The 24,063-nt window shown below is 50.1% G+C and overlaps 1 protein-coding gene across 2 annotated transcripts in view; it reads left to right on the plus strand.

Moving 5' to 3' along the window:
- The window catches only part of RUNX2 (RUNX family transcription factor 2), a 306,549-nt gene extending 282,788 nt beyond the window's left edge, over nt 1-23,761 (plus strand). For both annotated transcript variants that reach the window (XM_081140283.1, XM_081140288.1), the window contains exon 8: nt 22,588-23,761. In XM_081140283.1, the coding sequence (XP_080996409.1) occupies nt 22,588-23,147 (560 nt within the window). In that variant the 3' untranslated portion in view covers nt 23,148-23,761. The remainder of the gene's footprint in view (nt 1-22,587) is intronic.
- Nucleotides 23,762-24,063: the final 302 nt, after the last annotated feature.

Here is a 24,063-nt window from a genome sequence, read left to right on the forward strand (position 1 = left end):
GTGGAAAGTTTTTGTTTTTGGGTTTTTAAAAAATCTTTTGGGTGAACTCTGCAGCACCTGTTTTTACAGCAGAGCTCTGGCCTGCCAGGTCCCACTTCTGGTGAGTGACAGGCAGGAGAGAGGTATGTGGCAGGCAACCTGGTCCTGATTTAAAAGGCCAGAGACCAGGGGCTCAGGCTCATGGATGCAAAAACACACAGACAGGGACCCAGATGGGCCCCCCTCTGCTTAATGCAATAAATATGCTCCTGAAATGTTGCGTACAAATCACATATTTTTGTAACACCAAATAGGATATTCCTTTTTTTATGCAATGAGCTGTTGTTAAAACAAGTAATTACCATCTCATTCATCTTTAATGTACATCTGAATTTTCTAAAGATAGGTTGATTAAAATGTCGCCCCTCATTGTCATGTGCTGGAGAGAACAGCAGCACATTATGAAGCGGCCATTTGTCATATTTGGCGTCATAAAGATGTCATGCAAGGTGGTGATGACTGGCATGTACGGACAGGCATGAGGAGTTCAATGCGGAGCACGGTGAATCCATTCAGGTGAAGGGCAGGGGAACCAAGGTCTTAAATAATTGCATGAGAGAAAGAGAAGCTGCTCTACTGGAGCAGAGAGAAATTCCCTTCAGTGGGGTTGAGGTCTTCTCAACTGAGAAGGTGTTTCTGTGGGGTGAGGGGAGCCATCAAGAAAGCTGGAAATGACCTGGTTGGATACCTTCCTGCCCAACTTACTGCCACCCACAGAGAGCCAACTGGAAGTGCCACCTAAAGGAGCAACGAGTGTAAAGAAATCCACACAGAGCCCTTCACCTTATCCAGCTTAGTTCTGGGAGGAGGAGGAGGACCTGAGGCTGCCCCATTTGTCCTGCCAGTGTGATTTGAGCAGAACTGGGTTATGGTCCAGCAACCAACTTTGACAATCTTTACAATGACACCACCAGATCCAGCATCTAGGGGTTGGAGGTCTTCTGACTTCCAGTTTGAGATTCTTTCATTGCATATGTGGATCTTTCTCTTTGTCTGTTCCCAGGATCCACTGCCAAAATCTAGGCCTTCCACAGGACCAGGGCTTTCACCAAGCCCCACCACTGCGTGGAGAAAGCAGGATGGAGATCAGGGTGGGGGTAGGCACATGAGGGAGTGTGGGCTTCCTGCACGGGGAGTGTTGAAGAGGAGGAGGTGGGACATAAGACAAAAAGACCGTAAAAGAGAAAAAGGTGCACACTCTATAAAAACACCAGTATGCATGGCCTCCTGTTCATATGGATAGTGTATATATGTTCGCATATAGAGATATAAAGATGAGTCACCAAAATGTCAGTGGAGATTAGCAGGTTAGTTTTAGTTTCCTTCTTATATTTTTCTAGAGTTTGAATGCTTTGTGCTATTTACTATTTTTAAATCAGAAAATAGTAAGGCTATTTTCAAGATAAAACTAAAAACATAGCAACAATATGACAAAGACAACTCATGCATTTCAGAGCTCAGGGTGTCCACCTCCTCTTGTCTCCTCATGATACCCTGACTGGGTACAGGAAATGTGGCCTCCAGGAGAAATGGAAAGAAGATACGGTAGTTGGGTCATTCACCCCATGTTTTGGGCCTGGGATCTCTCTCTGGGAAACCAGCTGTTGATGACAGGTGGATGTCTCAGCAGACCATCAGTGTCATTCCCGGTGGAAGCTGGTTGTGCAGAGGCCCCTGCGGTCAGAAGGAAGGCTTAGCTACTGCAGCCCACATTCCTCTTTCCAACAGATAGCAACCACCAAGAATGCCTGTGTCATCAGATAAAGCCAGGCTTATTAACTCACTGCAGCGAGGGAGAGCACACCCCGGAGAGCCACGGGCATCTCAGGAGGGAGGCGGGAGAACCAGGGAGAAGGGGGGTCTCCTCTGGATCCCTTGCCAACACGAAGTGGGGCTGAAACAGGGTCTCTCGGCAATCTCTGAGGCAGGAGGAAAGAAGCAGAGCTGGGACGTCATCGGCAAGTCCATCACTGAAAGGAAGGAGGGTTCTTCGTCGCTTTGCAGCATGGGGTGGCCTTGGGAGAAACGTTGGCTTTCGTTGGCTTTTTCACAGGGCCTTGTTTGTCTTGTTGGGATGTCTCTGATGATGAACAGCGCCGGTTTCCGTGTTTCACTCCCTGGGGCCCAGGTGGCCTGCCAGGCCTGGGGACAGGCACTTGGGGTCTGAGGGAGTCTGTTCTGTCCACAGGCCCAGCTCAGAGGGGTGAGGAAGGAGCCCACGGTACTTCAGCAGCTGCCAGGACTTCACCCTTCTTGGCGTGGTCCAGGCAGTGGAAGTCTGAGGGCTCGTGGAGGAAACTGCTAGTCAAATCCCACGAGTTCAGTTCTGAACCCCTGACACTGAGGTTTTAGGAGACAGGTGCTTAGCAAGCAAGCGCAGGTTCCTCCAGGCCTCCTGAAAGGTCCTCAGCCCCCACCCTTTGTGGACTCTGGACAATGCTGGACCGTAGAGCTTTAGGTCCAGCCTGAGGATTCCTGCCTGGATTCCTCCCAGTTCACTTCTTTCTCTCTGTGCCTCTGTTTACTCATCTGTGAAGAGGGGAGATTACTCCAGCTTCTCTAAGGAAGGCCCGGATGGCTTTGAGTGGAACCCACACTGTATGCTCCAAGAACTCTAAGCTCAGAGAGAGAGGATGCAGATGGTGCCAATGTCTTTCCAGGGGCTGGGCTCTTGTTCCGTGGCCAGAAACAAGCAGTGGCCTCACCGACAATGGTGCCCACCTGCCTGATGTCCCTGGGTACCTTGAGAAGGTACAACTGTGGCCACCTGCTGCTTCTCTCCCTTTGTCTTGTGCATCCAGCATGGCCCCTCTTCAGGCAGACCCTCTGAGCCTCGGCTACTGTCCCGACTCAGACCCGCCTCTTCTCCCCACCCTCTTCTACAGGCAGGAAGGTGGAGGGCCTGAGGCCGAAGGGATTGAGGGGAAGATCTCTGAGTAGTGTTCCTTTGACTCAGGTCACTAGGCTACCTCGAGGCTGCCCAAAGTGGCAGGCCTGGCCCCTGTCCTGGTGGCTGGCCTGTGGAGGGTCAGGACTGGCCCTGCAGTCTGCTCATGGGCCCTGGGTGTCACCCATGGGCAGCTCATCCTGACTGCGTCTGTGTCTGTGTGCATGGAATACAACAGTGGCCGAGTCAACAGCGAAGGCAACAACCGCACACACCAAACAGAGACCTCCGCTGCACTCACAGATGGCGGGAGGCAGACCGGGAGGGAGGGCGCCTCTTCCTGCGCTGTGAGAGTAAGATGAGCAGTGGTTACTTGGGCCGGGCTCCAGCACACACTTGGAGAGCGCCTCCAAGCTGCCGACGAGCCCCAGGTTGATTTTATTGGGCGATTTCAGCGCTGCCAAATATTTGTAGTGTAAAGAAATCATAAAACGTGCTGGTGGTCCAGGAGCTGGATGGGGTACCCTCTGCACATACTCGAGACGACTCTGTGATCTGGTGACAGGCCTGTTTGATCCCCTCACCTAGAAATCAGTTAGAATCTGCCAGAGAAAGAAATTGAATGTAGATGGCCCCGAATCCATTTCCCCTGCTGGTCTCTTCCCCCCCTTATCTGGGGAGAGCAAGAATTTCGTTGGCCCCAGGCATGATGTGCATTTAATTATCACAGTTCGGATTTTCTCTACTGCGCTGGAAGCCGGGCCCTGCTTCCTCTTCGCTCTCTGCCCTGGAAAAATGTTGCTCCCTGCTAATGATTATCTGCGGCGTGTGGGTTGTCTGCAGCACACACAGTGCGAGGCTGGTCATTTTGCTTTAATTAAGCTTCAAAGGGGAGCCTGAGCCTCCATCTTATCTCCAGTTTGCTCCTTAATTCCTTTTCCCCGGTCCCTGCTGTAGGTGGGAGGTGCAGCCGTGGTCCCAGATGGCGGGTCCCTCTTGGTCTGAGCCAGCCTTGCCCAATGAATGAGCTTCTCTGAACCTCCTCCAAGGGCCTCCTCTCCACTTTCCCCATGTCCACAGGGAGCTAATTGACAGCGACCTTTTTAAAAAAAACTCTTGGGTGTTCCCACTGCTACCAACTCAAGAGGAAGGAAAAGGGGGTGCTAGCAGGAAGAAGGGGACGTTGTGGCCGGCTGCTGATGACCCCCCCCATTTGAGAGCTACCAGCAACAGGCCTGTTTTCCATAGACCCCAGAGAAAGCCACATGGCCCTAAATGAGGGGCGGCCTGCTGAAATGGGCCCCCCGTACTTTTGTAGAATTTTCCTTCTAAAACTAACACGGGGGCCGGCAGAGGCAGCTTTTTGTCCCAGGTAATCGCCGGATGGAATTTTTTTTTTTTTTTTTTTTAACATCCAGCCACCAGCGTCTGTGGCCTCAGAGAGAACATTTGTAACCATGCATTCTTTATGTGGTCTTCGATTAATAAACAGGAACCTACCTTTCTGGACGGATGGGGAAACAATTTTTTTCTGTTTGCTGCTCCTGTGTGGAGGGTCCATGAATGGGGGCTTTGAGAGCTCTCCCTTTCATGGCCACATATCAAAGTGCTGCTCACACATAGGATCGCCCGCCCCCCGGTGCAGCTCCGAGCCGCCGCCCGCGTGGCCGCCACCGCAGCTCCACGCTGGCCGCCTCGCCGGGCCGCAGGCCGGGCTCGGGATGGCCCAGTTTTCCTCCCTGGGATGAGCGCCGACCCACCAGGAAGCAGGGGGAGACCACCAGCGTCCATTCTCCACCGAGTCCTAAAATAACTCTATTTATATTTACTTGTATGTGCTCCCTTTGGTGGCATTCCGTCCCCAGTCACATCCCTCTGTTTGGGAAGAGAAAGTTCAGTTTTAAAGGTTTCCTGGCTTAAAAGTCCTCTCTTCCTGTTCTCAGTTTGTTTGTTTTCTCTCTCTCTTTCACTTCTCTCCTCTGCCCTCTCGTCTCCTTTTCTATAGCCCCCTCTCTCGTCCTTGGATACTGTGTCCTGACAGTACAGGTTGGAGTTCTTCTGGGGTCTCCCCTGTGCTGGGACTTCAGGCGGACCCAGGCTAAAGAACAGGCCTCTGCAGAGAGAGAGGGTGCTGGGCTGGGACTTTGTCTACACATCCTGAAGCCTGGGATTGGGATGATGAAGGCTTTGTGAGTCACAATCCCGAGGGCCAGGGCCCAGTAACGGGAAGCCCCTTGCTGAGCACGCCGTCAACTCCTGGATGCTCTGGAGGCTCTTCTGCCCAGGGAACGGCATCTCCTAATCTTCAGCTTCCATTTGAGTTAAGCTGGGAGCTGGCTCCAGAGTGTCTGAAACTGGGAGCAGGGTCCTGGAGGCGGAAGAGGGAGGGGGAAGAGGCAGAAGTGGTCCCATCCTGTTCTCTCCTCCACCCTGCCTTCTCCCCTTGGCCCTGCCCTCTTGCTCCATATGTTCCAGTTGGGAAGATGGACGTATGGTCACCTTGGGATAAAACTCAATAGGGTCAAAGTAATTTTTGCTCTGCCACGGTCTTAGAGAGCTTCCTAGGAAAGGGCTTTGTGGAGGTGACAAGACACCCCGGCATCATTAGAGAGGGGTAAGTGGCCTGGCCAGCATGGCTCAGCAGTTGAGCATTGACCTATGATCCAGGAGATCAAGGTTTGATTCCTGGTCAGGGCACATGCCTGGGTTGTGGGCTCCATCCCCAGTGGGGTGCTTGCAGAAGGCAGCCGATCTGTCTCTCTTTCTCCCTCTCCCTTCCTCTCTCTGAAATTAATAAAGATTTTTTTTTTTTTTTTTTTAAGAGGGGTAGGTAGTGAGAGAAGGGGATTGGCGGCTATCTTTTCTATGACGCAGTGTGTCCTGGGTTAGGCAGCTCAGGGACTCTCACCATGTAGTTCTGGAATTGGGATCTAAGGAGGTGGAACTTTGGGGTCTCCTTCCTCTCATGTGCAGGCAGAGAGGGAGTCTGGATTTGATCTGCATGGAGAAGAGATGCTGAGTAGCAGGAATAGAAAACTTTGGAAAAATAGAGGGGACACGACATCTCAGCCCCACACTCCCTACCTTGAATCTCAGAAGGCCCCGTGAGACCAGCCAGGAGAGACCACTGTGCTCAGGTTGCAGATAAACACACTGAGGTCCCAAGCTGCAGAGTGACCACACTGTCACAGAGCATTGGTGGCTCCCAAGCGGTGCTTCCTTCACTGTCCCATCAGGTGCTCACACCCATGTAGAGGAAGGAGAAACATGAGTCCACCTGCAGATGCTTGATGTGATTCTTAGCAACCCTGATGGGAAAATTGCCTGATTCTTGTATAATTCCCACCCCAATTTGTATGGATAATGTCAGGGGGACATGAGGGGGAAAGGGTGGGAGTTAATGCCCCATCAACAGCGCTGCTGCTGTAAAAGGCAGTGGCATGGAGATCCTCTGCCAAGTGCATGCTATTCTTCAAAGCTTCCATGCTGGCGGCGCTCTGTGGGTCCTGCCTCGTTTCTCCAAACACTGGCCCCGTCCTTGGCTTGGCCCTGACAGTGCCCCTACGCCCCAACCCCCTATTCCCGGGAGGTTGGAAAACCACTCCTCTCCTCCCCCTGGTTTGAAGGAAACAAAATTGACCAATTGATATATGTCTAGGCTGGAGGGGAGTTTGGAGGCTTCCAGAACAAGGGCACAGGTCCCAGGTCCTTGTCACATGGACCACCAAAGTGAGGCCCCAGGGAGCCAGGAGGTGAGAGTTGATTAATGAGGGCCTTAAAAGAAGTTGAGCAGGTCCAAGAAAGTGGGCAGTGGGAGGTAGGAATTGTAATTAAAACGCTCATCATAGCTCTGATTGCCCTGATGCTGGCACTGCTGGTGGAGAACTGAGGGATGTGGCTTTTGTATGAGGGGCCTTATTGTGGCCCTTTATTATCGTGGCTGAAACTCATCCCAGAGCAGACAGTCATAGGTCCTGGAAAACGAAGCCAGCTCTGTTCTTCTGGCTTGAAGTAAGGGGAGGTGTTGGTCTTTATTGAGCAATGGCCTGTCTATGATCCTGTGCTGGTCACTGTATATAATTCAAGAAAGGAGCTGATGTCTCCTGCCCCATTGGCAAAGGGATATCAGTCCCTCAAAATATTTCTCCAAAAAGGGGGCTTTGAGGTTAAGGAAATTTGGAAATCCTTCTCATGGATGACTACCATGCCCTTTATCATGTTAAGGTCCCGAGAAGTCCTGCAGCGAGGAAACCATTTAACTTTGTTCAGCTCAGAATATACCAGCATTACTTGACCATGGAACTAAATTTTCATGGGACTCCATTTGACAGCCCGTGGACATGTAAAGTAAAACACAATAAAATAAGGTAAAATACAGGTGACAAAGCAAAGTAAAGTAAACTACTGGTAATAAAGACATAAGTAAATACCTTTCTTCCCAAAGCACAAGATATTGGGATAGGAGACTTTACACACACACACACACACACACACACACACACACACACACACACACACAGAGAATTTAATGAGTGATGTTTTTCTGATTTGGTTTTCATTTCTGCAGGGATGAGTAAACCACTGTTGCGGGGGATCCCTTCTCTTGTCTTGTTGAAGAGACAACACACACACATACACACACACACATACTCCCCCCCCCCCCAGGTAACTAACTGTGCCCGAGAGACAGGTGGCAGAGGGAATGGAGATCAGCAGGAGTGGAGGGAAGTGGAAATGTCAGTGGGCTGGGAGGAGCAGGTAAAGGATAGTAAAGCAGGAAGGAGGGGTCCAGGGGCCCTGATTGTCCTGTCCCAGACTCAGGACCACTTTAGCTGTCCCTCACTGGTTCTCCCAGGCTGTGGGAGCAGAGCACTAGGACCCTGGCAGAATTCTGAGGTTTGCTGCCCTGTGCAGAGCCAGCCAGTGAAGGGTTGGCCATGCCCTTCTCTGGGGACGCTTCCTGCCCTGTGAGGCCAGAGAGGTGCTGGTCAGTTGAGGGGCCACTCTAGTTTGTTCACTTAGCCACATGCTGAGGCTGGAGGGCAGAGGGAAGGTGGCTCTGGGTGCTTTTGGTCACCCATGGACTGCCTTGTGCTCCCAATCTCTGCCGCCTCAGGACTGGCAGGGAGTCGGGGAGCCTGTGCTTGTGGCCCTGATCTGGGACGTGTTTCTGTGCGACCCGAGGAGGATGTGACGCATGCGTGCAGCCAGCAGCCAGGCAGCACCTGTTGAGGGACACAGCTGTGCCAGGGCGAGGGGCATTTTTGGCTGCTGTCTCACACCGCCCCAGCAGCTGCCTGGGCGTTTTCCCACATTCCACGTGTGACGCTGCTGTCGGGAAGCCCTGAGTGGGGAAGAGCCTCCCGGGTCAGCAGGCCGTCACCGCCACGGTGACCCGCACCCGAGACAGCACAGGCTCGGTTCCACTGAGCAGATTCGGTGCCTGGTTTCAGCCGCCAGACCAAGAGGCAGAAGCAAGTTTATGGCCAAGGGCTCAAAGTGAAATTTGTTTTAAGTTATTAAAATGCATGGCGTGTTACAAACAGGAGGTGTGTGGGGGTGTGGGGGTGGGTGGGGGAGCAAAGGCCAAGGGTAGGCAGGGATGAGGGAAAGAGAGAGAGAGCGAGCACAGAGATGGGAAGGGGCCTGTCTCTAACCAACTGGCTCTTCCTGATGAGACAATTAGCAGGGAAAGGTTTGGGCTGCATGAAGAAGAAAAAATGCAGAAGTAGATGAGCTTTTTTCAAAGAAAGGCAAGCCAAGAAGTTACTTCGAGGCTTTCTGAAGACCTCATCGCCCCAGTCCTCCTTCCAAGCCATGCAGGACACAGGCGGGCAGTGGCAGGAAGCACAACTGAGCAGAATTCCGCTCCAGAATAATATTTTTTTCTCATGCAACTCCTTTAATCCAGGGACCTTAAAACACTTCACACATTTGCAATAATTGAACCTCATCACATACCTGTGGGAAGGAGGGGTGTTATTTTGCTCATTTTATATAGAGGTGAACGGCAGCTCAGAGAGTTGGAGAGAAAATGTTTCCAGAGCCCTCAGTGGGAGAGGAGCCCCAGGTGGCCCCTGGGCCGCTTCCCCACAGGCGAAGCCAAGAGGCGGTACTTGGTTCTGCAAATTTCACAGTAAATTAAAATATATGAATTTATCTTAAAACTATAATACAAATAATTTTAAAACAGTAAATATATAAAGAAATGCAAAATATAGAATAAAGTGATTTTAAAAATTTAAAAATCACAGTTTACTAAGATTTCATTCATTTTTGCCCAATGGCTTCGTTTGATGCTCCCGTCTTGCCTTCTCCACAAGTTGAAGAGGCAGCAATTCAGGAAAATGGACTTGTTTCCAGAACAAGAAGAAAACTGAAGGGTTGTCTTTCGCTGGTGGTGAGACGAGGGGAAGGGCGGAGGGGAGGCAAGGGGAAGAAAGGGAGTAGGAGAGGAGGAGAATTGCCCCCCTAGTTTTGGTTGAAAGAGCCCAAGAAAATAATTGTCTTACGTTGACCTCAGAAGAGCAGAAGGTGCTAAGAGCTCTGTGAGCTTATGCTTCCAACTGGGCTTTTCCTTCTCAAGTTAGGCTTTCTATGACTGATGTCCTGGCTCTTCCTCAGGCCCTGGGCTAGAGGGAGGTGAAGGGGCTGAGTGGGCAGAGGGGCTGCAACCTCAGGTCTCGAGGCGTCTCATTTCTGTCCGTGCCCATGCAACTCACTGGGGGTCTGCCCTTCATGGTCTGCATCTGAAAGACAAGAGGAGACACTGGCCCCTAAACTCACAGGACAGTAGGTGTCCTATGCCAATTTCTGCAAGGCTTTCATCTTCATTGGTCCAAGACTGGTGTGTTAATGCACCCTAATCATGGGAATATCAAGGAGTCCTTGCCGTCTGGGTAGCACTGAGTCTGCAAAATGCTTTCACATAATCTCCCAGCAGCTCCGTGTGAGGCCGGGCTCCACAGACATTCAGCGGTCTCATTTCAACACTCCCTTCATTTTCACTCCAGGACCTTTTGAAGGATGTCATTGACCCAAGCGCTTCCCTCCAAACTCTTGGAATAATTATAAACTACCACTAGCAGAGACACTGGTCCGAGCCGACCTCCCTGGCAAGTGCTGGTCAGTCCTGGTACTCAGACAATTTACAAGCGAAATTGTAATGTATTCACTTTTGTTGGACTGTTTCAGGTTAGTGGTCAACATCGATAAAATGGAATTGATAATTCTACCTGCCTACGTGGTCCAGCTGACTGGGACCTTTCAGAGGATGCTCTGGGTTCCCAGAGCTTGTCAGGACATTGCAAGTCTGAGTTATGCGTCTCCTCTCTTCTCCATCCTTCTTCTCTTCCCTTCCATTCTCTGAGCAACCAAAATATAAGGATCAATGAAATCATGCAAGAGAGCTTAACTTTGAAAGGGAGGGAACTGCATAAATAGAGATCTTTCTGCACTTTTAGATACTATTAATGTTCTGACTTAATAAAGCTTACTATATATAAGCATATAAGTATGTAATATAAATATAAATATATTATAATATTAATATATTTATATATCACATAATATATTATAATAAATATAGAAACATATAATATAATATATAATTATATAAATATTGATTAAGTGGTGTAAATATAGTTCCCTTATCTCGTCCAATTTGGGGACAATATGTAGGGAGAGTTGGGGGGTGGGCTCAGAGATTTTCATCCTCAGTTACTCAGCAGGGAGATGCTTTTCAGGCTGCCCCAGAGGGTGGGGGAGCCACTGCAAGTGATACCCTGTGTCACAGTGCATCCCATTAACTCATGGCTACATCTTGAGAAAAATTCTCAGAGGTCAGGAAATTCCCAGCAAAGGCTCTCATTCCTCCTTCCGCTGGCCCTGCCGTGAGAGCTTAGGTAGGGTCAGGCCGGAGCACATTTTTGAAAAGGAAAAGGCAAAGCTTCTGCTGCTTCTGTGGGTCTGTGGTCAGGAAGGGTCCGAGCAGGGTTGGGGCAGGCCTGGCCGGGGCTGCGGAATGGGCCTCAAGCCCCAGTGACCCGGGCAACAGCACTGGTCTGCTTCTTCATTCAAGACTTATTTTTGTGAAAGTTGTTTCGTTTTCCCTCCTTGGCTTTGTTTCCCCATGGGGAGCAGCATCTTTCCTTCTGGGCAAAGCAAGATGCCCCAGACCTCTCCTTCCAATGGGTAGGGCCAAATTTAGAGTCGGGGTTGCTCATTTAAGCTTTGTATGTAACTGAGCCTGGCACCAAGGGTTATCGTTAGGGGGATATCATTAGGAGGAATGGCATGAAACGAAGAAAAGGGAAAGGGCGGACCCAAAGTAGGAAAGATGTTTCCAGGAGAAACACAGTGGCATGGCTGGGAGGTCCAATCTCCGAGGAATTCTTAGAAGGGACTGGGTATTAGAAGCGCCTGCATGGGGCAGTTAGGGAACCTACTGGGGCCCTCCCATCTCCTAGGATTATTTGCTTCCAAGTGTGGGGGTGGGGGGATTGTTGCAACACGTGACAACCGAGGCATCAGCGGTGGAGAGCCAGGGCCTGCTCCCCGGGCTGCAGGGATGGCTGACAGGAGCAGGGTATGCCACTCACTGGGTGTGCACCGTGTGTCCAGAGCTGGGCACTGTCACTTGGTCCACATGACAATGGACTCTGCGTGCCACTGCTATAGGGAACACCCTTGTCTAGAACCTGAGTACTTGTTGCCTTGGGCAATGGGGCCATCCGCCCCTCCCTCCTCTCCAGGTGGTGCCCCACTGCCTTCTCACTCAGTGTGGGGTGACAGCTCGGCAAGGCGGCTTCTTCTCTAAGGTGCTGTCCCGGCTGAGCTGCTGAGTGGACAATCCCCAGAGGTCCTGGAGCCTTGTCCTGTGAAGAAGGCCCAAGTGAGCCCTGTGTGGCCAGGCACAGCACTGTCCCGCCTTGCGTCCTGCTGCTGGGCCTGGGTCTGTTGACTGTCCTCCGAGGAGCTGGCAGCCTGGGGTTCCAGTTGTTCCCCCAGCCCCGCCAGACTGTCTCTCCTCCCCGCATTCCTGGTGGCGGCCCAGCTCCCTGTGACCCGGGGTTCTAATATTCTTGGGTTTGCTCAGACTACCCAGCTGGCTCCGCTCTGGGCTTCCTGGCCTTGTTAAAGCCCAAATGCCGGCTTTTACAACCCTGCTCTTTCCATGAAGTTCATCAGGCAGCCCTCTCTTTTACAAGCGAGATGGCCCCTTTGGTGCACTCTCTCTTTGGAGTGGGAGGGGCAGGGAGCACGGGCTTCAGTGGGTCTGGTCTGTGCCATGTTATTTTTTTTAACGATAGTCTTAAAAAGTGAAGTTCAAAGGTGAGTGACCCTCCAGGAGGAAGAATTAACTGGGTTGATTTGGAAGCTTTTCAACTCTGGAGGCATTGCTTGGGAACATAATCTATTTCGAATTTTTCTTCCTGAGCCCAAGCTGGTTATGGTGTGGGAACAGCTTTTCCATTCTCCCTCTCCCTTCCTCCATACTACAGAAATATTCATGCATAGAACATACAGGTTGTATAAACATCTCTTCAAAAATCACATAAAGATATTATATATAGTCACACACGTCTCCTTCCAAATGGATATGTTCACAGAGACACAGAGAGAGATCCTTCACACCCTATACATAAAAACAGCCAATTTAGAAATTGGCAGAGCAGCCCTGCCTAAGTGAGTTGAAAAGCTTGGCTTGGGGCTTAACAAACAACCCCATAAAAGCCACGCTTGCTTTTATTGAACAGTGATGCATGAAAGACCCAGGGTGGCCAACTTGAACGAAGGCAGGAGCCAGCCTCCCCAGTAAGGGCCATAAAGGGTGGCAGGAAAGTTTCTTTTTGCTGAAATCCAATCTTTTCCTAGAAAAAAAATTTGCTTCACATACAGTTGGCCGGACTTTACTCTTGTGCTTTCTTCTGCTATAATGTCATCTTAGCTCCTTTAATGTGCAAGATGTTACTTTTACATACGGTCTTCTCACCTCCAGCCTTACCCCCTCCCCCCCATTCAACCTCCACAGTGCTGGCTGCCAGGGTAATCTTAAAATTGCAAATCAAATCTATCACTCTCCTATTTAAAACCCCTCAGTGGCTCCCTATTGCCCGCTAAAGTTCAAATTCCTTAGTTTCACAGACAAGCTCCTCAGCTGGCCTTGTTGCCTTTTAAGCCATTTCATGCAAGTCTCCTAGACCTGTACCCCCCCATTTCAAACTGTCTTTCAGGCCACAGTCTCCCAAGCTTCAAGGATTTATTTGTACATAAAACTCCCTCCACCTGGAGTGCCCTGGGGATATGAATGGAACAGTGACAACATCCGCTACTCGGCACAAGGGGGACTGGAAGCTGATGGGGTGGGTGGGGGTGGCACTTTCAACTAGGTGTTTAGAAATGGTCTCTTGAGAAGGTGACTTTGAGCAAAGGCTGAGGGATGTGAGGGGGTGAGCCATGCAGATATCCAAGGGAGGAGCATTCCAGGTATAAGAAAAACAAGTGTAAGGGCCCTGAGGTAGGAATGTGCCCAGGACCTTCAAGGAGCAGAGTGAATGAGTATGAGATGGGACTAGTACCCTGGCTTGGGACCATGGGGCTCTTGAACTGAAACAATTCCCACATTTTTTCTGTGGCCAGTGGTGCTAATGAGGATATGTGACCCCAAGGAGATAGCAGCTTGGCTGTGAGATGCTTGAAGGGTTAAAATCACTTTGCTTGTGAGAGTAGAATAGGTCTAAAAATGGATCTAGAAGTGTCAGGCTCTGGACTTTGCTTTCTTCCAGCTTATGTCCACACATATCCGCAAAGCTATTTTAGAATTTTTCACCCTGGTGATCGAAAAAGGGGACATCTTTGAGGATGAAGTAATATTTAGGTCCAGGACCAGGTAAGTGACCCTCATCCTCAGGGCCTCTTTGGGGTGCTCAACCCACATCTGACCTATAACATTCTCAACAGCAATTTATCGTGTTAGTTCTTTCTTCTTTCTATCTTACGAAAGTCCCAGAAATGTCATATATAGACCTTGTTTCAAGCACTTGGATAAAATTGCGAATTAAGTTATCATACCTTCCCCCGCCTGTCTTATTATGTGGTAAATTATATACAGCATAACATTTATCATTTTAACCATTTTTACGTGGACAGTTCTGTGGCATCAAGTAGCTTCGCACTGCCGGGTAATTATCACCCTCGTCACCTCCAGAAGCCCTCAACCTCCCCAGCTGGAACTCGGCACCCCCTAAACACTAACTCTCCCCCCTCCCTCGGCCACTGGCAACCATAGTTCTCTGTCTCCATGAATTTGACCACCCAGACACCTCACACCAGAGGCATCGTACAATATTTTGTGTATTGGCTTTCGGATGGCTTATTTTCCTTAGCATAATGTCTTCAAGATTCATCATGTAGCAGGTACCAAAATTTCCTCTTGTTCTTAAGCCCGAATGAATCCCATTGTGTGTGCGTGTACACACACATGCACATGTACCCATTTTGTCTACCCATTCATTCAGCCAGGGACACTTGGGCTGCTTCCCCTTTGGCTACTGTGGACGACGCTGCTGTGAACATGGGTGCAGGCACCTGCTTTCGCTCCTTCCTCTCCCTCCCTCCAAGGTCCTGCTCGGGCAGGAGCACCTCCTGGCTCTTTAAACCGTCCTCTGTGGCTGCCCTTCTCCCTTTCCAGCTGCTTTGCTCTGTTAAGTCGATTGATGGTGAATACTCTTTAGCTCAACCCTCAGCCATTAGGAAATTAGAGGCTGGATAATTCACATCGAAATAAAGGGGCGATGACTTTTCCTGTGTCACTCCTTGGGAAGTTACTAGTGTTGCAAGAAACAGAGACCAAGGATTTCCCCAGGGCTGGGTCTTGACCCCAGGGGGTGGCCCCTCAGAGGTTGGGGGCTGCAGTGGTTTGGCAGTGTTCTTCCTAGGAAAGTGAGAGGGCACATCCTGGCCAGAGCTACTGGGCATCTCTTTGGAGGGCCTGGTTGTAGCAGAGCCTGGGTGAGGCCAAGGCCATGGTTTCAGTGGCCCCTGGGCCAGCCAGTCCCACTCAGTGGCTATAGACTGCACTGCTACTCTCAGGCAGCTGGCCTAAACAACACTTGAATTTCAACAGAAAAAGAGATGAAAATTGCAAAAGAAGTCTACATGTAAAAATTTCACATACTTTCAAAACAGAGGAGGCCCAGGTATGAGAGAAAATGGGCCAACGCGGATGAGCACTGGTAGGGGAGTCAGCCACTGACATCAGGATGTGGGCCTTGTCAGCTGTGGGCTTTGTCCAAACTATCCCAACTCTGAGAACCTTAGTTTCTCCATTTGCAAATGGGTAGAGGGTCATTGTCGAGTAACCTTGGCTGGGTATTAGTATAATCACCTGGGTGCTTTTAAAACACAGGATGCCTGGACACGATCCTGAAGATCTCAATTTAATTGGTTGGGGGGGCTTCAATAGTGTTTACAAAGCTCCCCTGGTGATTTTAATATGCAGTCGAGGTGGCAGATCACAGGCCTCAAGTGTAGCAGACCCTTTACAAATGTTAGCTCTCCTTCTTTGCCCTCCTTCCACACCTGCAAAAATTCCATAAAGCACATTCTTTCCTTCATGCGGAATAGCCTCTGGCATTAGCTGCCCTGGTTCATACCCCAGCTCTGTGATAGTGAGCAGGTTTCTTAACATCAGAGCCTCAGTTTTCCCAACGGTAAAATGGGATTGAGAACAGAACCCACTTCATAGTTTTCCATGCAGATTAGGCAAGATCATTTAACATGCAGCCTGGAGATAGTAAGTATTCAGTAATGTTGGCTTTTATTGTGAGAATGGTCAGTGTCATCAGGAATCCCCTTGTCTCCAAGCCAGCCAGCCCTTCTCGCCCCTCCAGAGCAACCCACCCTCCTCTCCCCTGCAGAGGCTGTCCAGCTCCAGCTCTCCTGCTGAGCCCCTTTCCTGGGAGATGTCTGGTGAGAACTTGGGATCCGATTGAGTCAGAGGTATTTGTAGACTTGACTCACCAGGTCTTAAAACCAGAAGATTGCCCTGTGGTTCTCATGACGTTCCTGGAAAATAAAAGAAGTGAATATTATTGGGCTGAGTTCATCAGACACTCAACCCTCCCTTTTGTGTGCCGGGCATTCCTAAAGGAGCAGGCAGTAACCCAGCCAAGTCTGAACCATCAAAGGCAGGGGCCCGGCTGCAGTGCTGAGAGATGCCGCTTCTCCCGCAGACAGGTCTGGTCCCCTTCCCACAGGCTCTGCCTCTCTGGTTCCCCAAGGCTACACAGTTTCTTCTCCCTCCAGGCTCCTGGGAAAATGTTCCCAAGGGCTGCCTTTGGTGAGGTGTGTCAGAGCTGAGCTATGCTGGAGGGCTGGGTGTGGTCTGGGAAGGGGTCATCCAGACTCCAGAGAACAAGAAAGGAAAAGTTCCCTTTCTAGAACCAGAATTTCTGGGATCTTGCACTGAAACAGGAGCCAGCTAGGGTACCCATTTCTCTGATGCCTCCTTTTCCCCATGCCCCATATCCCTGCCAATAGTAAAAATGTTCCCTCATCCCAGCTGTCTGTAGAGTCTTCTGTTCTGCACCCCTAGAGCTACAACTCCAGCAAAAGCCACTGTCATTTTGTCATTTTTCACCTGCACTTGGAACCTCCTAACTGGTCTCCCTGCTCCTATTCTGTCTACCTCCTGCTCAATGCAACCAGGTGAATTTTTCAAACTATAAAACCTATCATGTCACACACACTCTCATGCTTAAAACTTTTTCAAAGCTTTCCATTGTTCTTAGGATGAGCGCAAAACTCCTTAACGGGTTCAACAAGGCCATGCGTATCAGGATTTGGTTTGTCTGTAACAGAAAACTCAATTTAACAGGGGTTTGGATAGATAGGATTTTATTTTCCCATATGCAGAAGAATCTGCAGTTGAATGAGCTAGAATTGACAGAACAGTTCCTCAAAGTTATCAAGGACTCATTTCTCTGCTCTCTCATCCTCAGCATATGGTTTCCACCTCATAGTCCAAAAGGGCTGCTTGAGCACCAGCCACTGCAACCAAATCCCAGGCACAGGAAGGAGAAATTGCACACAGCACTTCTGCTTGCATCCCTCTGCCCAGAATTTAATGGCATGGCTACAGCTAGCTGGAAGAGAGGCTGGGAAATGTAACCTTTCTTCTAAGTGTCATGGGCCAGCTAAAAAGGAGGCAGAAGAGGAGAGTGGATATTGGGTGACAACTGGCAGTGTGTATCACCACTACACCTCCAGATCCCCGCTCTCCTCTTGAGCCGCGTCTCACCTCATGCTTCCTTCCTGTGCTGTTTGCACTCCCGTCCTGCTGCTTCTCTCTGGGAGGCCCGCGTCTTTGCAGTACTCCTTCCTGCCACCGGCCCTTGCTCATGCTTAACTGCTCATCCTTCGGAGCTCTGCTCAGTCAGCATTTCCTCAGGGACTCTTCCTTCATTAGGTCAACCGGCTTTAGATGCTTATAGCATGAAGATTGTGTCACTGTTTCAATTACATATTTGTGCAATTATCTGATGATTTCCTGCCCCCGCAGTGAGGTCAGGGTTTAAGTCTGGTTTTGCACACTATGGGGCATTCTGTGGGACATACCATAGGTGCTCAATAAATATTTGTTGCATGAATGAATGAATAAATTTAGCTATTATCTAATAGCTAGGACTCAGCAAATAATTTTCCCAGACGAGTGGTGGAGGGTGGCCAGGAGGGCTGGGGAGAGGCAGTGGAGCAGGGAGAGTTCTGAAGGATTCGTTCAGATCAAGTAGGCTCTTGGGTGTGGAAGGGGAAACACTGACTGAACCGGAACTCGGGAGGCCTGTTTTCTGGTCTCAGCTCAGCCCCCAGTAGTTGGGTCACTGCCTGGAGACAGTGAGAAGACAGTGAGAAGTGGTCAGATGCTGGATATATTTGAAGGCAGAGCCTACAGCCATTGCTGGCAGATGCAGAGGGGTGAGAGAAAGAGGGGTCAAGGATTAGTCTTGTGGGTTTGGCTGAAAAATGGAAGGTCATTTACTGAGACAGGGAAGACCGGGAGAGGAGCAGGTTTTAGGGGGCTGATCAAAAGGCTTATTTTTGAATGAATGCAGGTTCCCATAGCCCCCTGGCCTTACATTTCAACTCTTTCACAGGCATCCCCCAGAGAAAACCAAAGCCCCAGGATGGTGCCAAGGGGGTGTAAAAATGATAAAAAATGTTGGCCTTTTCAAAGCACACAGTTGCCAGCCAAGAAATGATTCAGCCTGACTTAGCAATAACACTGAGTAGAAAGTGGCCAGAAGTGGTCACTGTCTGCGAAAGATCAGGGATGAGGGAAGGCATATCCACGCTTGATTGCTGTAGAAATCTTGGAAAATTCAGAAAACTATAATCCCATCACATTTCTAACATCATCATGTGTTATTTCTCAATCCTTATTTTACAGTTTCTACAGGCAGTTGAACTCATCCACATAACATGATTTGGCAATTTCCTTTTCTCGCTAAACAGCGGAGCACGTGTTTCTAAACTGCTTTCCGGAGAGTGTGCACTGATCTACTCTACTTGAAACAATATCTTAGAATGCCTCTCCCCTGGCAATCTGGTCAGCAACGAGCGTTAGCATGAGGATACTTTGAAAATTTTATAAGTGAAAAATAGCAATTCATTATTCACAATTATTCCAATTCATAGTCATTATTTTAATTTGCAATTCTTTTATTTCTAGAATGAACACTTCTCAAATGCTTGTTAGTTACATATATTTTTCAACATATATTTCAGTATATATTGCTCTCTATATATTTTCAATATATATTTCAACTCAATTATTATTTTAATTTGCAATTCTTTTATTTCTAGAATGAACACTTCTCAAATGCTTTCAGTTATATACATTTTCTATATTTCTATACATTTTTCTCTATATATTTTCAATATATTTCAACTCATAATTTATCATTTTAATGTGCAATTAAACATATTTAACACATATGCGATATAAGTATATATTTAATATGTATATAATATATATAATGCACTTTCAAAACTGACTTTTGTGAAGTCAGTTTTCAGAATCACTGAAATTTAGTGGAACTTCATCTTCCCCATCTCAAGAAGCAGCATCAGCCCAAAATGGTTGGCTGTGTGTGGGAGGGAGATGGCAATAGCAACGGGAGAGGAAGGAGTGCCAGGGCTGGAAAATTTGGCCTCGGTTGGTGGATGACCCCGGTTTACATATCAGACTCTAATACACCTGACTGAGGCTGAGGCTCCAGGCTTTGCGAGCAAACCAATGCTAATAGCTAGTAGACATCTGCTGTGCAGCTCTTTGGGTTTCTGCCCCAATCTGATCGGCCAGATGGGTCTTGGTATCCACTGAGAGGCAACCTGAGCGCTCCTTCAGGGTAGGGATGCTGTCTGGTTTGGCTGTTTCCAGGCCCTGGTACAGCATCTGGCACACAGTAGGCCCTCAGTACCTATTTGTTCTATGACTGAATGATAGATGACTGGGAGGGAGGAGACTCTGTTCTCTGTTCTGTTCTAGATGTGTCATGAAACAGCAAGTCCCTTTCTTTCACTGGCCCGCACCTCTACATCTTAATAAGTAGTTAATCCAGTCATAGCAACGAGCCCTTCCAACTCTGAAATTCTGTGAAAATACCGAACCCATCTTTGCTTTAGTTTCCTCTTCTGTGAAACCGGATGAAAATAGTGACTTCCTATAAAGTTGCCAGATAAAATATGGGACACCCAGCTCAATTAGAATGTTAGATAAACATGGAATACGTTTTTTAGTATAAGCATGTCCTAAATATTGCATAGACTCCATAAATAATCGAAGCATCGAATGATTAAATGACACGCAGCTGGATCAGTTTATTGCATTTGGAGTTGTGTTTCTGGCCCGATGATGATTATATGGCATTCATTCAACAAGTATTTATTGAGCATCTACTCTATGCCAGACACAGTTTCGGCCCTGGTGACACAGCAGAGAATGAAATAAGCAGTGTCTCTCATTTCATAGGGCTTACATTCTAGTTAACAAAAAACTACATAAAATGTCAGGTGCTCATAATTCTCAGAAGACTAATAAAGCAGGATGAGGGTCAGAGACCAGGTGAGGGGGTGAAGGAAGGAATCAAGGAGACTGATTAATTAACCCTCTGCACCTGAGAGCCCCCAACCTCCCCCAACTCTCCCCAGGGTCTGGAACAGCAAGACCCTGACATTATTTTGTAGCAATCCCTGAAGCTGCACAAAAATGACGTCATTGATTCAAAAGCCTATGTCCCAAATCAGGGATAAAATGATCAGCTGTGGATGGAAGAGACCTATAAATCATTTAGCCCAGATTTTAGCTGAGCTGGGGCTGAAACCAAGTGTCCTGATAGCCAGGTGAAACCTCTGGGAGGTGATTCTGTTTTTCAACTCTGTTGGCCAGTTAGGTTGGGGTGAGTCCTGACAACTTGATGTTTTTTGAAGTTTTAGCTGAAACCACAGCGAAGGGCTTTCCTCTTTAAGAACCTTCACACCCCACCCCTGCCACCCCCAAGCCAGTGTCCCTGGTTCAAGGCTTTGCTGGAGGCTATTAAGCTAATGGCAAGTGAGGCCACCTCTTTTATTCCCCTGGAAGCTGAGAAGTCATCAGCATCAATATAGTTATCAATATAGTTACTATTTTCATGATCACATTAGATCTCCAGGGTGCTCCTCTACTCCTGGTTACTTTGATTTCTACAATCATAAATCCTACGCTTTATTTGCCACTTGTCTACTTGGTCTACACCCTTGCTACCCAAAGTATGGTCCCCAGACCAGCAGCATCCTCAGCACCCCTGGGAGCTGCCTAGAAATGCAGGGTCTCAGACCCCACCCCTGACCTACTGAACACAACCTGCTCTTTAACAATGTCCCTGGGGAATGGCAAGCACATTAAAGTTTGAGAAATGTTGCCCTAGAACATTCTGTGTGCTTGCCCCTATTTCATTTTACACACGAGACTTCTATTTGGTTTAATATGAAGGGCTCTTGTCTCCTACAAGAGTTGGATGTGTGAAGCTCATTAACATCTTTCCCAAGGAAAACCAGATCAAACAGTCTGGAGAGTTTCTCCTTTATTCTTTTCAACTCATAGGAGTTATGTGCTTAGAAGTGTCTTCGATTCTTGTTACACAAAATAAGATCCTCACAGAAACCTGAGGAGATTATGTTCTGGTGGAGGAGAGGCAGTTCTCTGAAAGCCAACAGCAGAAAGTACCCATGACATTTCTATCAGGGAGGTTTGCTGGCACGTGAGTGGCTTCTCCTCAAAGGTTGTCCTTCAAGAAACAATTGCCTCCCTGGTCCCATCAGACACAATTCTCCACCACACAAACTGGACATCGGACATCCGGGGCCCGTGAGGACGTTGTTGGGAGCTGAAGTCAGGACAGATGAGGGAACAAGCTGTCACCAGATGATTAGGGCCTCTCTGAGTCTCAGCCAGACGCAGACGAAGGAACAGCTCACCCGTGACGGGGGGTAAGAGTGCACATGTTCACATGCACTGGGGGATGTGTTTACTCATTGACTCATCATGTCTCCCTCCCCACCAAGGCAATCAAGCAGGCTCTGCCTTTGAAAGGTGTGGCGTCGGTGTCCCTGAAGGACAGGGCATGCAGGTGGGCACCCAGACAGACAATGTGGAAAGCCAAGAGCTGACACTCTGGCTGGAATTGGGAGAGAGGCCTCCGAGACTTGGCTCTGGTAAAACGCAGACCTGCTTCCAGGGTGAGCACGGACCATCTCCCCAAAGGCGGTGATCAGGGAGGGCGCTGGGGCAGCTGAGCTAAGGTGCTTGGCACTGATGCGGACCCTTTGATCTGAGGTTGGTAAACTCTGCTTCCATGCCCAGTCACAAAGGGCTGCCGCCCACTTTCTACCTGGAGGCAAGGGATTAGGAGAGAGGAACAAAGGCAGGTTTGTCTAGTGCTTCCAGGTCTTGAGTGCTGCCCACTGTGAACTTAGATCAAGGTTTCAAGTTGACGACCTTTGGAGGCAGATCAGTCCAGGAGGGGTCCCCAGGGGTCACTGGGCCCAACATTCCTGTACAGATGGGGAAATGAAACCAAGTCCCCAAGGGGGTCTGGCGTAGCAAGAACCAGCACTAAAGTCTTCTGGCTCCTGGCCTCAAACTCTTTCAATCCCCCACCCCCACCCCAGAGCTTGGCTTTGCTGGGACAGTGGGGGTGCCGTCTGTTTAACACACTTCTGCTTCTGAGAAGGGTGGGAAGGGCCCTGCTATCTCAGTCTGCACCTGCTGTCCTCGGCAAGATTGCCTCCAAATGGGCTGCAGCTCGGGCCCCTGCAGGAACCCCCTCCCTGTGGGCACAGGAGCGCCACCTCTTAGACCCCAGAGGTGCCTGCCACGGTGCACGGGCGACTCCCTGATTCTCCCGGCCGCGGATTCCAGTGCCGGGCGCCCACCCTGCGCGCTTTGTACCCCAACTGCTCACATAACTCTCTCTTCCTCATTGGATTGACCGTCTGGGGCAGGAAATGACCTCTCGCCTGCTCCCCAGTTCCTCCCCCAGTCCCTCAGTACCCAGCGCGGAGCCGGGCATGCAGCGGACAGCGAGCGCCCGAGTGACCCTTTCTCCTTTCTTCCTTGGCAGATTCCGAGCCCAGTACCGTGGACTCCCAGTCTTCGGCCACCCTGTTCCTCTCCTCCGAGGAGCCCGGCCCCTCCACCGCCGCCCTGCCTTCCCCCTCCTCCTCCTGCGAGCCCCGGGCGTTCTCCCCCGGCCCCTCGGCGCTGCCCCCGCCCTTCTCCGCAGCCCCCGCGCCTCCGGGCTGCAGCGCCCCCCGGCGCGCCGGCCTCTACTCGGTGGTCGCGTCCTCTCCAGAGGCGGCCCCGCGCCTGCTGGACTGGCTGCCGGGCTGCCCCTCGGCCACCCCCCCGGGCGTCCGCGGGGACGAGCGCGAGCGGCCGGCGCCCGCCCAGGGCCCGGACAGGGGCCGCGCCCCGCGCCCGGGCGCCGCGGACCCGGGAGCCTCGCCGCCGCGCGCCCCGCCCGCCGCCCCCGCGAGCTTGGAGGCCAACGTGGGGCACATCCTGGTGGAGCTGCGCACCATGAACGGCCACCTGGACGTCATAGCGCGCGCCCTCACCAAGCTGGCCTCGTCCCTGGGGCCCCAGCCCCAGCCCCTGCCGGACGCCGCGGATGCCAACTAAGGAGCGCAGCGCGCACGGGACTGTGCCTCCGAGCCACGCTCCGCAACAGCATCCCCCAGGACGCCAGGCACCCCGCCTGTGCGCCACCCGTGAGCCAAGCAAACCCAGCAGAAGAGGGGATCTTTTCTGATCAACCTGCTGAGCGGAATGGACCTCCGCTCGCATTTCACTCTGAAATGAGGGCGCTTCCCGCAACATCTCCCACGAGAGGCTTTTCTCAGCGCCCCCTGCCCCACTCCTCTGGGCTCTCCAGGCCCCTCAAATGTCCTTCTCTTGTTCGGGAAAAGGCCCTGAGCTCCTGGCAGGAAAGGCGCCCCCAAACGGTGGTGGGACCGTGGGAAAGATGCTCAGAGAACCAGCCTTTCACATCCCACACCTGCGGCTTCTGGGCAATGGGGAGGGGAGGCAGGTGCAAAGCGTGTTACAAAAGCAGTAGCAGTTCAAGGGCGCTCGGGCCTTCCTCTCTGGCGTTGTGGATGGGGTGTCTGATCTCTGGTGACTTGTACGTGTTTCTTTAAAAAAAAAAAAAAATGGGGGGGAAATTTTTTTCTCATAACCACATTTTTAAGACGTTTGGAAAATAGAGAAGTGAAAAAAAAACACATGTATCTGGAGAAGGGTGGGGTATTTAAGTCTTTCTTATAAATAAGAAAGTATTTTGTGTAATAAACAAAGCTTTTATATACGCTGTCTGGTGTTGGCCTCTCTCTGCCACGTTTCCTCCTTTTCAGGGCCCGCTCTTTCTGTTCTTAGTTTCTTGTCCCAGCCCTCCTCTACCCTTGAGTCTTGTTTCCACTGTTCCCATGCTCGCGAAGGATAACCTTCTAAAGGTTCTCACGATTCTTTTCTAAAACTCCCCAATCTCCCTGATTTGGTAAACACTCTCCTTTCCTCTGGATTGGAGCAGAAACCCAGT

Source organism: Miniopterus schreibersii (genome assembly GCF_964146895.1).
Source record: "Miniopterus schreibersii genome assembly, chromosome: 6".
Lineage (NCBI taxonomy): Eukaryota > Metazoa > Chordata > Mammalia > Chiroptera > Miniopteridae > Miniopterus > Miniopterus schreibersii.